At 34.5% G+C, this 13,163-nt stretch overlaps 1 protein-coding gene across 1 annotated transcript in view; it reads left to right on the top strand.

Moving 5' to 3' along the window:
- Positions 1-8,299: 8,299 nt before the first annotated feature.
- Positions 8,300-13,163, top strand: part of LOC106462787 (persulfide dioxygenase ETHE1, mitochondrial-like) — a 24,576-nt gene continuing 19,712 nt past the window's right edge. The window contains exon 1 of the mRNA XM_022390373.1: positions 8,300-8,644. Coding sequence (XP_022246081.1) covers positions 8,489-8,644 — 156 coding nt within the window. The 5' untranslated portion in view covers positions 8,300-8,488. The remainder of the gene's footprint in view (positions 8,645-13,163) is intronic.

The following is a 13,163-nucleotide window of genomic DNA, read 5'->3' as shown; positions in this document are numbered from 1 at the left end:
TAAGTGCAAAAGTTACCACTAGATAGCAGCATCACATAGTTTACGATTACGTCCGTCATCGCAGAACGTGTTTTTAAATTCATTTTTACGGAAAAATATAAAATCTGTGTTTTTCATCTAAATTAACGTTATAAGTGGTGCATGTTTTTATAATGCTTGATCAATGACATGGAAACGGAATGTCTGTATGATATTAAACGGATATATAGTAGTTTTACGGAGCTTTTGTTTGTTTGTTTGTAATTTAGCACAAAGCTACACAATGGGCTATCTGTGCTCTGCCCACCACGAGTATCGAAACTTGGTTTCTAGCGTTGTAAGTCCGCAGGTATACTGAGTGTGCTACTGGGGGGCAGGTTGTAGAAATAGTTCCATTATTATTTCTTTTACAAGTACGTCTAAGAAAGGTAAACAATTATCTTGTTCAATTTCATAAGTAAACTGGAAAGGTTTTGTTTGTTTTTAATTATGCACAAAGCTACACAAGGGCTATCTGTGCTCTGCCCACCACGGGTATCGAAACCCGGTTTCTAGCGTTGTAAGTCCGCAGACATACCGCTGTGTCACTGTGGGGGGGGGCGGAAAGCTTTTGAAGGATCGATGTTATTTACTTGATGTTAATCCACAAAGATTTTAAGTTACGGTTTGTTTGAAAAGATAATTCCATGATTATTCATTCTGCCATTCGTGTAAACGACTACTTTGGAATAATGATCATATAAATTTATTTCTTCTGTCAGCTCTGTATATGACAGTTCTATGGTAGCTTAATGTAAAAATTAGTTTAAAAAGATGGTTCTATGTTTATTTTTTCTTCCCGTTCTTTTTATCACAGCTTTAGATTATTTCTATGTTCTTTTTTTATATATATAAAACGGGCGCTTGACTCGCAATCTGAGAGACGCGGGTTCGAATCCCCGACCCACCAAACATGATCGCCCTTTCAGCCGTAGGGACGTTATAATGTTACGGTCAATCCCACTATTCGTTGGTAAAGAGTAGCGCTAAGAGTTGGCGGTGGATGGTGATGACTAGCTGCCTTCCCTCTTGTCTTTCATTGCTAAATTAGGGCCGGCTAGCGCGGATAGCTCTCGTGTAGCTTTGCGCGAAATTCAAACCCAAACTTTTTTATTCCAGTTTTAGGTAATTTTTGTGTAAACGATTGGTTTAAAAGGTTGGTTTTCTAACAGTCAGGCGATGGACTGGTTCTGAAGGAAGGTTATATAATTTCTTCTGCCAGTCACATAAATGATTCGTTTTAAAAGACTGTTGTGTATTTAGTCACACTAAGCAAATATTCAATGACTAACTAAAAAAGCTCTCTCGATTCTAATTGTTGGACCATTTGTAGTTTCAAACGTTTGGTTCTAAGCACTTCGGACCTGGCATGGCCAGGTGGTTAGGGCGCTCGATTCGCAATCTGCTGGTCGCGGGTTCGAATCCCCTTCACACCAAGCATGCTCGCCGCTTCAGCCGTGAGGGCGTTATAATGCGACGGTCAATCCCAGTATTCGTTGGTAAAAGAGTAGCCCAACTGTTGGCGGTGGGTGGTCTTACACTGCTAAATTAGGGGCGGCTAGCGAAGATAGCCCTCGTGTAGCTTTGCGCGAAATTCGTAACAAACAAACAATCTAAGCACTTCGTACCCCAGACACTTGGTATAATTCATACTCCAGAAACTCAATACCGAACCATTTCTATCAATTCGACACTGATGGAAGAGCTTGAAATTAATGTATATATATTTTTTGGTGGGATTCACAAAAATATGAGTGTTCTTGTTGACGAATTAACCGTGGAATAGAATGAAGTTGTGATGTAAAATGCCCTGGGATTTTGTTTCAACATATGAGTGCAATGACGGATAGAGGGGTGGGAAGCGTGGCCATTGTTGAGTTTGCCTAACTTTGCCGCTAGAAATGTAAAGAAGCTAGTTATCTACTTCTAAGTTATTGTTGCAAAGTTTCTACATTAATCTATGAAATTATTTTTTATGTGTCATATCATAATTACATTATTGCAATATTACTTTTTTGTGATTTGCGAGACATCCCTTATAACCAAGCCTTGAGCGCATGCAGAGGTGGCACGTGCCTCATATTGGTCCTAAATAAACGTTAGACCTTCTTCCTATTAAATGAGCACGTTTTCTTTGAAGATTATACAACATAATTGAAAAATTCCTTTCTCTTAGATTATTTAGCAATTTTGCGCTAGTGATTAAAGCTAAATGAATATTTCAAATGTTTTTTAAAGGTCATGGACATATACTTCCAGTGTCTACACTTTAACTTCTGAACTGACTTAAAAAGCCATAATTAACAACTTTAGCAAGACGTTACTTTAACCTTTCAGTATTGCAATCTGTATAACAGTTACTTATCAAGTGCTACATTAGTAACTCTAACCAAGCTAGAAGAATGTATTAACTCTATCTTTACTCCATATGCGCTCCCCCCCCCCTTAACTGTAGCTCTAGAAACCGGATTTCGATTCCTGTGATGGACACAGCACAGATAGCCCACTGAGTAGCTTTGTGCTTAACTGCAAACAAATACTCCATATACAGGAACGTACGTTTGTAGAAAACTGAGGTACTGTCACAGCTGCTTCTCAAGATTGAATGTCACTATTCTTACGTTTCTCAGCACATTTATACACTCTTATGTCGCCTAGTTTAAAGTTAGTGAAATATAAAAGTGATAAAATTATAGAACACATACTAATTTGTATATGTTTTATATGTAACTGGTATTCTACTCTTTCGTTAATGTTAGTTTCATCAACAGTTTTATTTTAAATGTGTAGTATCTTATTATAATGGAGCTTGCGATATATACGTCCAAAACTCGGAAACTACCGCACCGATCATCGTCAATCATAACTAGGTAATATTTTTATAACTAGGCAGTATTTTTATAGCTGAGCAATAAATAAAACAATTGAAATTTCCACAAAAATTATATGTTTCAGATTAACCAATAAAAATTACAAAAATGAGTAAGTTTAAAATATAAAACAATCAAAAAAACAAACTTTAAAAAATTATTTGTTTTTCTTTAGTGAAAATCTAATGAGTGTTGCAACAGAAAAGCAAGGCAATTTCATTGATAACTGCGTCTACAAAGAAATATTTCAATAAACTGTACTCTGTGATGTAATGCTGTGATGATAGCTCATTTTTAAACTAAAATTTCAATAAAATCCTTTTTCTCATAGATGGTGAACATTATTGAATGTCAAGTATGAGTACATTGTTGTAGACCTGTCAGACAATTACAGAAATAGCCGCAGGAACTATCAGTTATATCTGCCCGGAGGATTAGGTATTTCCGCTAATATATGTAATATACTTTTACAAGGGTGGATCCAGAGGTGGTTGTAAACCACATTTCCGAAGGACTACCAAACAAACAGCTTGGGTTAACAGTTTCGTATTCCTGATTTCCTCAACCAAAACCACTGACCCCTCTAACAAATAAAGTTTTTGCACAACCTTAGGTGACATTGCAGCTTAAACCTTTAGCCGCGGCATAGTGGCTCATAGAATGGCTCTGAGTTTTGTTTTTCCTACACAAACTTTTAGCTCATAGCTCCGTCTCGTGATCGGTTTGAGATCTATTACAGCCACGGCCATGGAGGGTTCCTTCTTATTTTCAAACGGTTTTATAATCTGGTGTAAGAACATAAATCCTGGCTCCGCCCCTGTATATTATTCATTATTACGAATATTTGGCATTGTTATCTGAGTATATGTATGTACGATTAACCCCAATCTCTTAAGCTGGCCTAACTTCGCGAAATACCATTGGGATTACAGCCAATACATTTATTTATAAATTTTTATTTTATATTAAGTTACATTTATTAGCTATTGGTTCATTTTTAGTTCCGATCTACATACGTTGCTTTGATCAGAAATTAATGATAAAATATATCACGTCTACGTAATTTTAGAGGTTTTGGTTTACTTGTGTTTTTGACAAAACTACAAATTTCTTGGATTTTGTATTCGTTAAGGATGCACAGTTCTATTGTATTACTTACTGTTTAAGCTCTACGTACTTCTTACACATTTATTTTCCTTTCCAGGACCACTTTGGGTTTTTTCTGTTCAAGTCAATACACTTCAACTGTCTTGTAATATTCTTGACTAAACATTTTAGTTGTTTTTTATCACGAGGAACATTGTTCAGTTTTCTTACAATTTGTCTCTTCCTGGTGTTGCATATTTGTAGGTTTTTATGTTGATGTAACCAATACAATTTTCAGTATGTGTCATTATTTTATGGCTAAACACTTATAGGACTCTGTATCGATTAAAACGTAACACACTACTTAGGATTCTGTATTGTTCTAGACAACAAAACAAAAATGTAAGGTTTTGTACAAGAAGAGGCTAAACACTTTTCCTGAGAATCAGCCTCAGTGAAAATGAAATGCGGATGACTGAGGTCTGCCAGAATAGATTGACGTCTGGTGAGTTCGATACCATGTGGCGAGGTCTCTAAAAATTTCGTCTCCTGTCACCAGTCAGAGCACAGCAGCCAAATCTCTGGTTAAGATCAATGGAAACTGTTGGAAAGAGACTGAAATAATTCAGCCAGTCAGAGTTGTCTTCCTGGCAGATAAGACAATGGGAATCTATGAGTAAGTACCTTTCAAGATTATAAGGTTTTCTTTAACAATGGTGGCAGCTCACTAAGCCAAAGGTCATTTAGGGCTTTACAAGGAGCCAACCCGAGTAGCTCGCCACCCTAAAGGCCTGCACTATTGAACAACCACTCATTTGGGTGTTGGAGTGCCTGTAAGTGGCTTCAACCCAGAACCGAGGACATTGGACATCCATCGTGATTATGAAATAAAGAGCGAGACTTTGGCCTGGCACACAAAGTTCTGTGAGTAAAGTCAAGCTGAACTGGCTCCTAAAATGCTTACAGAAAGTCACTGTGTGGAGTGAATGGACTCAGAAACACGTTGTGCAATGCCTGATCCTGCGTTTTTGACAATCTGGTCTTTAATTATGTGGAACATCTGAATAAAAAACAGCACGACAACTGGAAAACAACTGTGTACGAGCTTCATTAGCGATACGACCCAATGGAGCATTGGGTGATCTATCAGGCTGAATCCAAGGCTCAGAAAAGAGTCGGCTCCAAAGGACTGATCACCTATGCTGACGACCTGCATTCATTCATCGAGATACGAGGAAGAGGTCCAGCGAAGCTGAGCAGAACCTGGTGAGGGCCTGAGCAGACCTCAACGCATTCACAGCCACCAATCAAATCACGTTGGCGATACTAGAAGCTCTGCTGGTGGGGTATAAATATATGGATTGAAGCCTTGACGACTTTCTGGGATGAATATACATTTGTATAGAGATTTAGATTATCATAATTTAATTTGTATATTTTGGTTTCGAGTTTTAGTGGAGAGTGCCTTCTGCAGTTATGAGTGCATGTAGAAGGTAGTAGCCTAGCACTTTTTATTATGTGTGAAGAAACTATATATATGTATTTATTTCATTTCGTTTTACTTTATAATAGAGTCCTGTCTCTTTCACATATGGTTACATGTGTTAAAGTGTAAAGATTTGTAAGTTTTCTCTTCATGTTTAATTGGTGCATATTTGGTAAATATAACGTAACATAATTAGTTTGTGCACACATATGCACGCGACCATGAATTGGTTAGTTTCTTGATATTTTGTTTTGTTGATTGAGGTTGTTTTTCATGTATTTTAGATGATTAAAATCTTTATCTGGCATTTCTGTATCTAAGTGTTATGTTTCATTATAAAGGTTAAATTATATTGTTCGATTTTGAGTATAATGTTTACATTTTTATTAAAAACAAGCTGAGAGTGACTGTTAAGGAAGCAAAAATTATGTAAAGAATAATGTTGTTCCCCTTTCTTCTTTCTTTTTTTAAATCCCCAATGACCTCATTAGATGTTAATTGCATACCCTGCTTAATGGAATGTGACATAGGCTTATTTAACTGACTAAATTCTTGTATCTTAAATCCAAAGGCAGAAGTCTATAAAAAAATTGGAAATGTGACCTATATCAGAGGTTTGTTTCTCCCCTTTCTCGTTGAAAAATCCTAAAGTAACATAACCCTTGTACACCATCTTATAGTTTCTAGTTGCAATACAAAATAAAAAATACGGAACTTCATCTAATCAGCTCTGAGCAATGCAAGTCAAAAGTATATATATAAAAAAAGTGGAAATTTGCCCTTTTTCAAGGACGTTTTATCCCCTATTCGCGTAGATATCCTAAAACAAAATAGCCAGTTACGCCATTGGACAATTTCCAGTTACCATACCGAAAATTCTGGTAATCAAGCCAGCCAACACTGGGTGATGGATGCTAACACATACACACACAAGCACATAATGGATCATCTTTATAGTAAGATTGTGTAAGATGATATATTATATTATATTTTAGTTTCATTTTAGGTTTTAGTTGAAAGGTATTAGGTATTGTATTGTGTGTTTTAATTTAAAACTTATTTCTTATTTGTATTTTCCTGATGTTAGACTGTGCCTTTTACGAGTAACTTAAAGCCATTATGAAACAAAAAATGAAAATGTTTCGTTATTAAAGTGTTATATTATGTTTTTCTTTCCTTTTATTTTCCTTTAATGATCAGTTTTTCTTAGTTTGTTTGTTTGTTTTTTATGTTTTTGCACGCATCACATAATTTATCCCTGCTTTTACTTATACAGAAATTTCTCGAACTTTGTGTTTATTTGATTTTACATAGTTTTAACATACATACATTTGAGATTGCCTTGTGTTTTTTGTTTGTTCTCTATAGTAAGTAGCTGTTAGGGCACTCAACTTACAATTGAATGGTCGAGGGTTCGAGTCCCGTCCCTGAACATGCTAGCCATTTCAGTTGATAGAGTATTACAAAGAAATGTTTAGTCCCACTATTCAATGGTAAAGAGTAGCCCAAGAGTTGTTGATGAGTATGGTTGACTAGCAGCCTTCTCTCTAATATTTCACTTCAACATTAGGGACGGCTAGTTCCGCAAAGCTTCGGACACAATTCGAAACAAACAAACAAAATATACTATATAATGTTTATTCTACCCAATGAGATATTGAAGAAGCCTATACCACTTTCATTAAAAGGGTTAGCGCTGTAATATCTTCTGCTGGCCGGCTTGAAGTTGTTTAAATATATTAACCAACCAATGTTGTGAGATAACAAAGATCACGAGGTCTGGAAATCAGTTTTGAACCGGAAAATACCACAAAAGTGTACGTACTCACTTCTAGCTGCAGAGTTCTAGAGCTTGTTGCGTCTAAAGTGACACAATTATGGCTACACACATCTTATAGACCCTCGTAAGTTTCTGTATTGATCATGGCTACACACATCTTATAGACCGTCGTAGGTTTCTGTATTAATCATGGCTACAAACATCTTACAGACCGTCGTAGGTTACTGTATTAATCATGGCTGCACACTTCTTATAGGCCCGCCCTAGTAGGTTTCTGTATTAATCTTACCTACACATTTCTTATAGAACTCATAGGTTTCTGAATTAATCATGGCTATACACTTGTAGTTTGTTTGTTGTTGTTGTTGTGGTTTCCAGTCTACTATATTCTAAGCTTTGTATTCTTCATGCCTTGGGTTTCGTACTGTCTAAGCTACATATTTCTAAACATTGTATCATTTTTGATCTTTGAGTTTCGCATTGTCAACCGTTTTTTTTTTGTTTTTTTTGTCTGTTTTTTTTAGGTTATCTAGTGTTTCAGATTACAAACTTCCAGAATTTCCTTATTATCAAAAGCCACTCACTTCTTAAACATATATTAAAAAAAAACGAAAATACAAATTAGAAGCTTAAAGTTTTATGTTTCAAAAACGTCGGTGAAATGGATGGTGAAACGTTCTGTTCTTACTATTGTTTTAACAGTTTTTATTGTTGGAGGGCTCTTTTAGCTTACTCGTTAAAAAGGAGAATAAACTACTGTAGCAGTTCAATCGTTGAGCGGGTTCTTTTAACTCATTCAGTAAAACGAAGAATGAAAAATCCATTTCACTTAAAGACATCGAACTTCAAGTTCTACAAGTTAACTTTACTAGTGTTCATTGATAGGCTACAATATTCACAAACATGACTTACATTCTTTCTTTTAGTACGCCGTGTTAGTATACACGACATGTACTCGTAGTTATACTACAATTACTTTTGAATAGCATACTAATTATAGTTTTATATTTTAATTGGCCAGCAGCCAAAAGCTGGTCGCATTCCTAAACACCTCTTGGAGCTACTCTTGCATTTCCAGATCTTGCTGTAAAAAATATGTTTCAGTGTTTCATTGTAGATCTTTGTTTGCTCTTGAAGTCGTGTGTAATCAAGGACCTTATCTAAGTTTATGATAAAACACCACGTGTACACTATCATTCCCACGAAGTTCTGGATTATAGTTCTACAGTCCCTTCTGACTATGAAAACATGGCACTCGTCACTAGGTTTGTTTATCGCTCGTTAAAGACTATAAAAACGCCAGGTTACTGGGCCAAACTACCAACTCACCGTTGGACAACACTGTCGTTGAGAGCTCTAGCTACAACTTCTCCGATGAGGACAGAAGATATTTTGTTTCGTCAGGTAGGAAATAACACTTTTGATATTCAAGTTCACAACATAAGTTACTAAGAATAATTTCACTTTATAATACATTCGGCGGGAGATTAACAGATAAAATGTAACAGGTTTAATTTGAAATTCAAAGGTGTCCACTTAGAGTAGGTTTTTAATCTGACTATCATAAAATTAAACTCAGCTATATCCCACGTGGTGACAAAATACATATTTTAGATTTATTAACGGGTTGCAGTTTTTTTATTTCCAACGTAGAACGTCCAGTCCGTCGAACCTTTATAAAATGGCTGATATTGTCATTTAAAAACAGTATCACATATAATACTTTAAATTATATATATAAATGACATGATGGTTGGTTTTATTTTGTTATCTTTGAAAACTAAATTTCGAAAGATGTTATTGTAAAAAGAATTACATTTAACTAACGTAATTGCTAACCTTGATAAACATATAAAACTACTCGGACAACTTCAGCTTATCAATACCCACAGAACCAGTGGTAGTACAACAACATAATTACTAACCACAGAACCAGTGGTAGTACAACAACATAATTATTAATCACAGAACCTGTGGTAGTACAACAACATAATGATTAACTAAAGAACCAGTGACAGTACATCAACTTAATTATTAACCACAGAATCAGTGATAGTACATCAACATAATTACTAACCAAAGAACCAGTGATAGTACAACAACATAATTACTAACCAAAGAACCAGTCATAGTACATCAACATAATTACTAACCAAAGAACCAATGATAGTACATCAACATAATTACTAACCAAAGAACCAGTGATAGTTCGTCAACATAATTACTAACCAAAGAACCAGTGGTAGTACAACAACATAATAATTAGCCAAAGAACAAGTGATTGTACAATAACATAATGATTAACTAAAGAACCAGTGGTAGTACATCAACAAAATTATTAATCACAGAATCTGTGGCAGTACAACAACATAATGATTAACTAAAGAACCAGTGACAGTACATCAACTTAATTATTAACCACAGAACCAGTGGTAGTACATCAACATAATTATTAATCACAGAACCTGTTGTAGTACAACATAATGATTAACTAAAGAACCAGTGACAGTACATCAACTTAATTATTAACCACAGAACCAGTGTTAGTACAATAACAAAATAATTATTCAAAGAACCAATGACAGTACAACAACGTAATGATTAACTAAATAACCAGTGGTAGTACATAAACATAATTATTAACCACAGAATCCGTGATAGTACAACAACATAATTACTAACTAAAGAACCAGTGGTAGTACATCAACATAATTATTAATCACAGAACCAGTGGTAGTACATCAATATAATTATTAATCACAGAACCAGTGGTAGTACATCAACATAATTATTAATCACAGAACCAGTGGCAGTACATCAACATAATTATTAATCACAGAACCTGTGGTAGTACAACAACATAATGATTAACTAAAGAACCAGTGACAGTACATCAACTTAATTATTAACCACAGAACTAGTGGTAGTACATCAACATAATTATTAATCACAGAACCAGTGGTAGTATATCAACATAATTATTAATCACAGAACCAGTGGTAGTACATCCACATAATTATTAATCACAGAACCTGTTGTAGTACAACAACATAATGATTAACTAAAGAACCAGTGACAGTACATCAACTTAATTATTAACCACAGAACCAGTGTTAGTACAATAACAAAATAATTATTCAAAGAACCAATGACAGTACAACAACGTAATGATTAACTAAATAACCAGTGGTAGTACATAAACATAATTATTAACCACAGAATCCGTGATAGTACAACAACATAATTACTAACTAAAGAACCAGTGGTAGTACATCAACACAATTATTAACTACAGAACCAGTGACAGTACAACAACATAATAATTAACTAAAGAACCAGCGTAAAAATTACTACAGAATCTGTAATAGCACACCATAATAACTAAGTGTAAGAACCAGTGGTAGTACATCAGCATAAAGTTTAACTATAAAAAGGCTTAATTGCAGAATCCATTTGTTACATCAACATCTAAAACGCTGAATCGATAGAACTGTTACGTATCACACTAGCCACACCCAGTGTGTGATTTATCTTTCATATAAAACTAATATACCAGATATTTATGATAATTAAACACGTGTCACACTAGACATACCCAGTGTGTGATTTATCTTTCATATAAAACTAATATACCAGATACTTATGATAATTAAACACGTGTCACACTAGACATGCCCAGTGTGTGATTTATCTTTCATATAAAACTAATATACCAGATACTTACGATAACTAAACACGTGTCACACTAGACATGCCAAGTGTGTGATTTATCTTTCATATAAAACTGATATACCAGATACTTCATTTCGTTGTCACAGAAACGTTATGATATGACGATCAAAAAACGAGAAAGACCTTATAACAAAAGAAGCGTTCTGCAGATAACGTTGTTGAGATTTCCGAACATAATATTTTTAAAGGAAACCTTTCCTTGTTTCTATGTTAAGAGTAAAGTATCTAAAAAGCTCCTGTACACCAAATGTTCTCGAGATTGTTATATTGATTTTAGAAAGTATATTTTTTAATCTCCTCTGTTTGCTTGACTGTATCGTAAAAAAGTGAAAAGTAGGAAACGTCCTAGAGTAATGTTTCCAACTGTTATTGTTCGTATTTCTTGATCTAAGTAACGTAATGATAAAATAAAGTTCTACCTATTATATGTAAGATCAAATTATTCATGAAAAAATATTCCTAGTTATCATACAAACTTTCCAAAAATGATAAGTAACGTTGGTTTTTTAAAAAAGACGTCCTAACGACTTTAAGGGATGTAGTTTAATGAAGAAACATTTTTACGTGATACTTTTGCTGAATCATGGTGGTGTACGTGACTGTCTTGTTCCTGAAGACAGATAGATAACTATCAAATTTCATGCTAGTTCAAGTATAGAGAGTCCTTGACATTAATTACACATATTTTTCATTTAATGTCTTTCTAGTTTCTCATGTTTTTCTTCCCAACTGTAACTAAATTAAAAAAAGACTCCCATAATTATCTCATAGAAACTAAGAAATGATGTTGATCATTTAATAAACATGTAATAACAGTCTCTCAGGTGAGACGTCGCACCTGGATTCAGGTACATGAAGGAATTTTGCTGCGTCATGATGGTAAATATGACCATCTTATCCCTGGCGGCAGATTAGATCTGACAACTGCTAGAAAAGCTCAAATAAAAAAAAAGCCACTGATATCACCTGCACATATTTTAGTGTGATATTTTTAAGACAACTACTTCCATTTCACAACCTTAATCTAATCTACAAAGTTACGTGATTTATGAACGACTGGAGACAAGTAATAAAACATTCCATGTGAAATCAGGAACCAAGTGATTGAGACAGTTTAGCGCAGCGGTGTCCAAAACGGTCGCCACTCGACACATGTGGCGAAACGGCTATTTACCTGTGGCGAATTGGTGCATTACTTCTACCATCTATTTTTTTTAAATATCATTTTTAATAAAATTCATTTGTACATGTACCGGTTTAAAAAGTGTCCACTTTTTTATTTATTTTGAGGATAAAATACTGGAGAAACCTTACTTCAAAGATTTAGAAATATATAACTCAACTGACTTAAAACACAGTTAATATATATATATATTGTCATATGACGAAAATGTTAACACATTCTCCACAACTTTGGCGATTATGAAAAAACTGTTGGACACCGCTGGTTTAGCGTTACATCAATACTTTATTCTTACTTAAAAGCCCCCCCCCCCTCCTCCTCTAGTGGGTCAGCGGAAATCAGTAGGCTTATGGCACTAAAACCCGAGTTTCGATACTCGTGGTGGGCACAGCACAGATAACCCATTGTGTAACTTTGTGCTGAACAACAACAACAACAAAATAGCTTTTTTTAAAGATATCTTTAAAAATTAACTTGAATTAAAAAGTTACAACTAAAGATGTAAAAACAATAAATATAATCAATCATTTGGATAACCAAAACTTAGTTAACAATAATGATATCTTTATTTAAAAAAAAAGAAGAAGTACGCTAGTGATAATCAACTTTAGATGAAGTGAGTTATGTTGCTAGATAAATCTTAATACAGGGTGATTATAAATAAAGTTTCACAGATAAGCGCTTCATATCTCACAAACTGTATGGCATAAATTGGTGAAATTATACATAGGTTACGGGTATTAATGCTTGGAGACGGCTTGAATGGGATATGAAGAAAAACTTTCATATAAGTTTAACATAACGGCAAATGTAACACGTTTCTTCTAGGTTTTGTCACCATGAGGTACAAGTAGTCTATACTGACACACACACATATATATATATATATATATATACAGTATGGAACAAAGAGGTAGTTTGGCGCTTGTTTATGTTTGGTTCTTTGTTTAAAATTACTGTGTTTTTAATAGATATACTATGTTTGTTTTTTCAGTTGCAATGGTGGAA

This window comes from Limulus polyphemus, unplaced genomic scaffold, assembly GCF_000517525.1.
Source record: "Limulus polyphemus unplaced genomic scaffold, Limulus_polyphemus-2.1.2 Scaffold48, whole genome shotgun sequence".
Classification (NCBI taxonomy): Eukaryota; Metazoa; Arthropoda; class Merostomata; order Xiphosura; family Limulidae; genus Limulus; species Limulus polyphemus.
The sequence above is the reverse complement of the archived record's forward strand: the minus strand, read 5'-3'. Positions and strand labels throughout refer to the sequence as shown.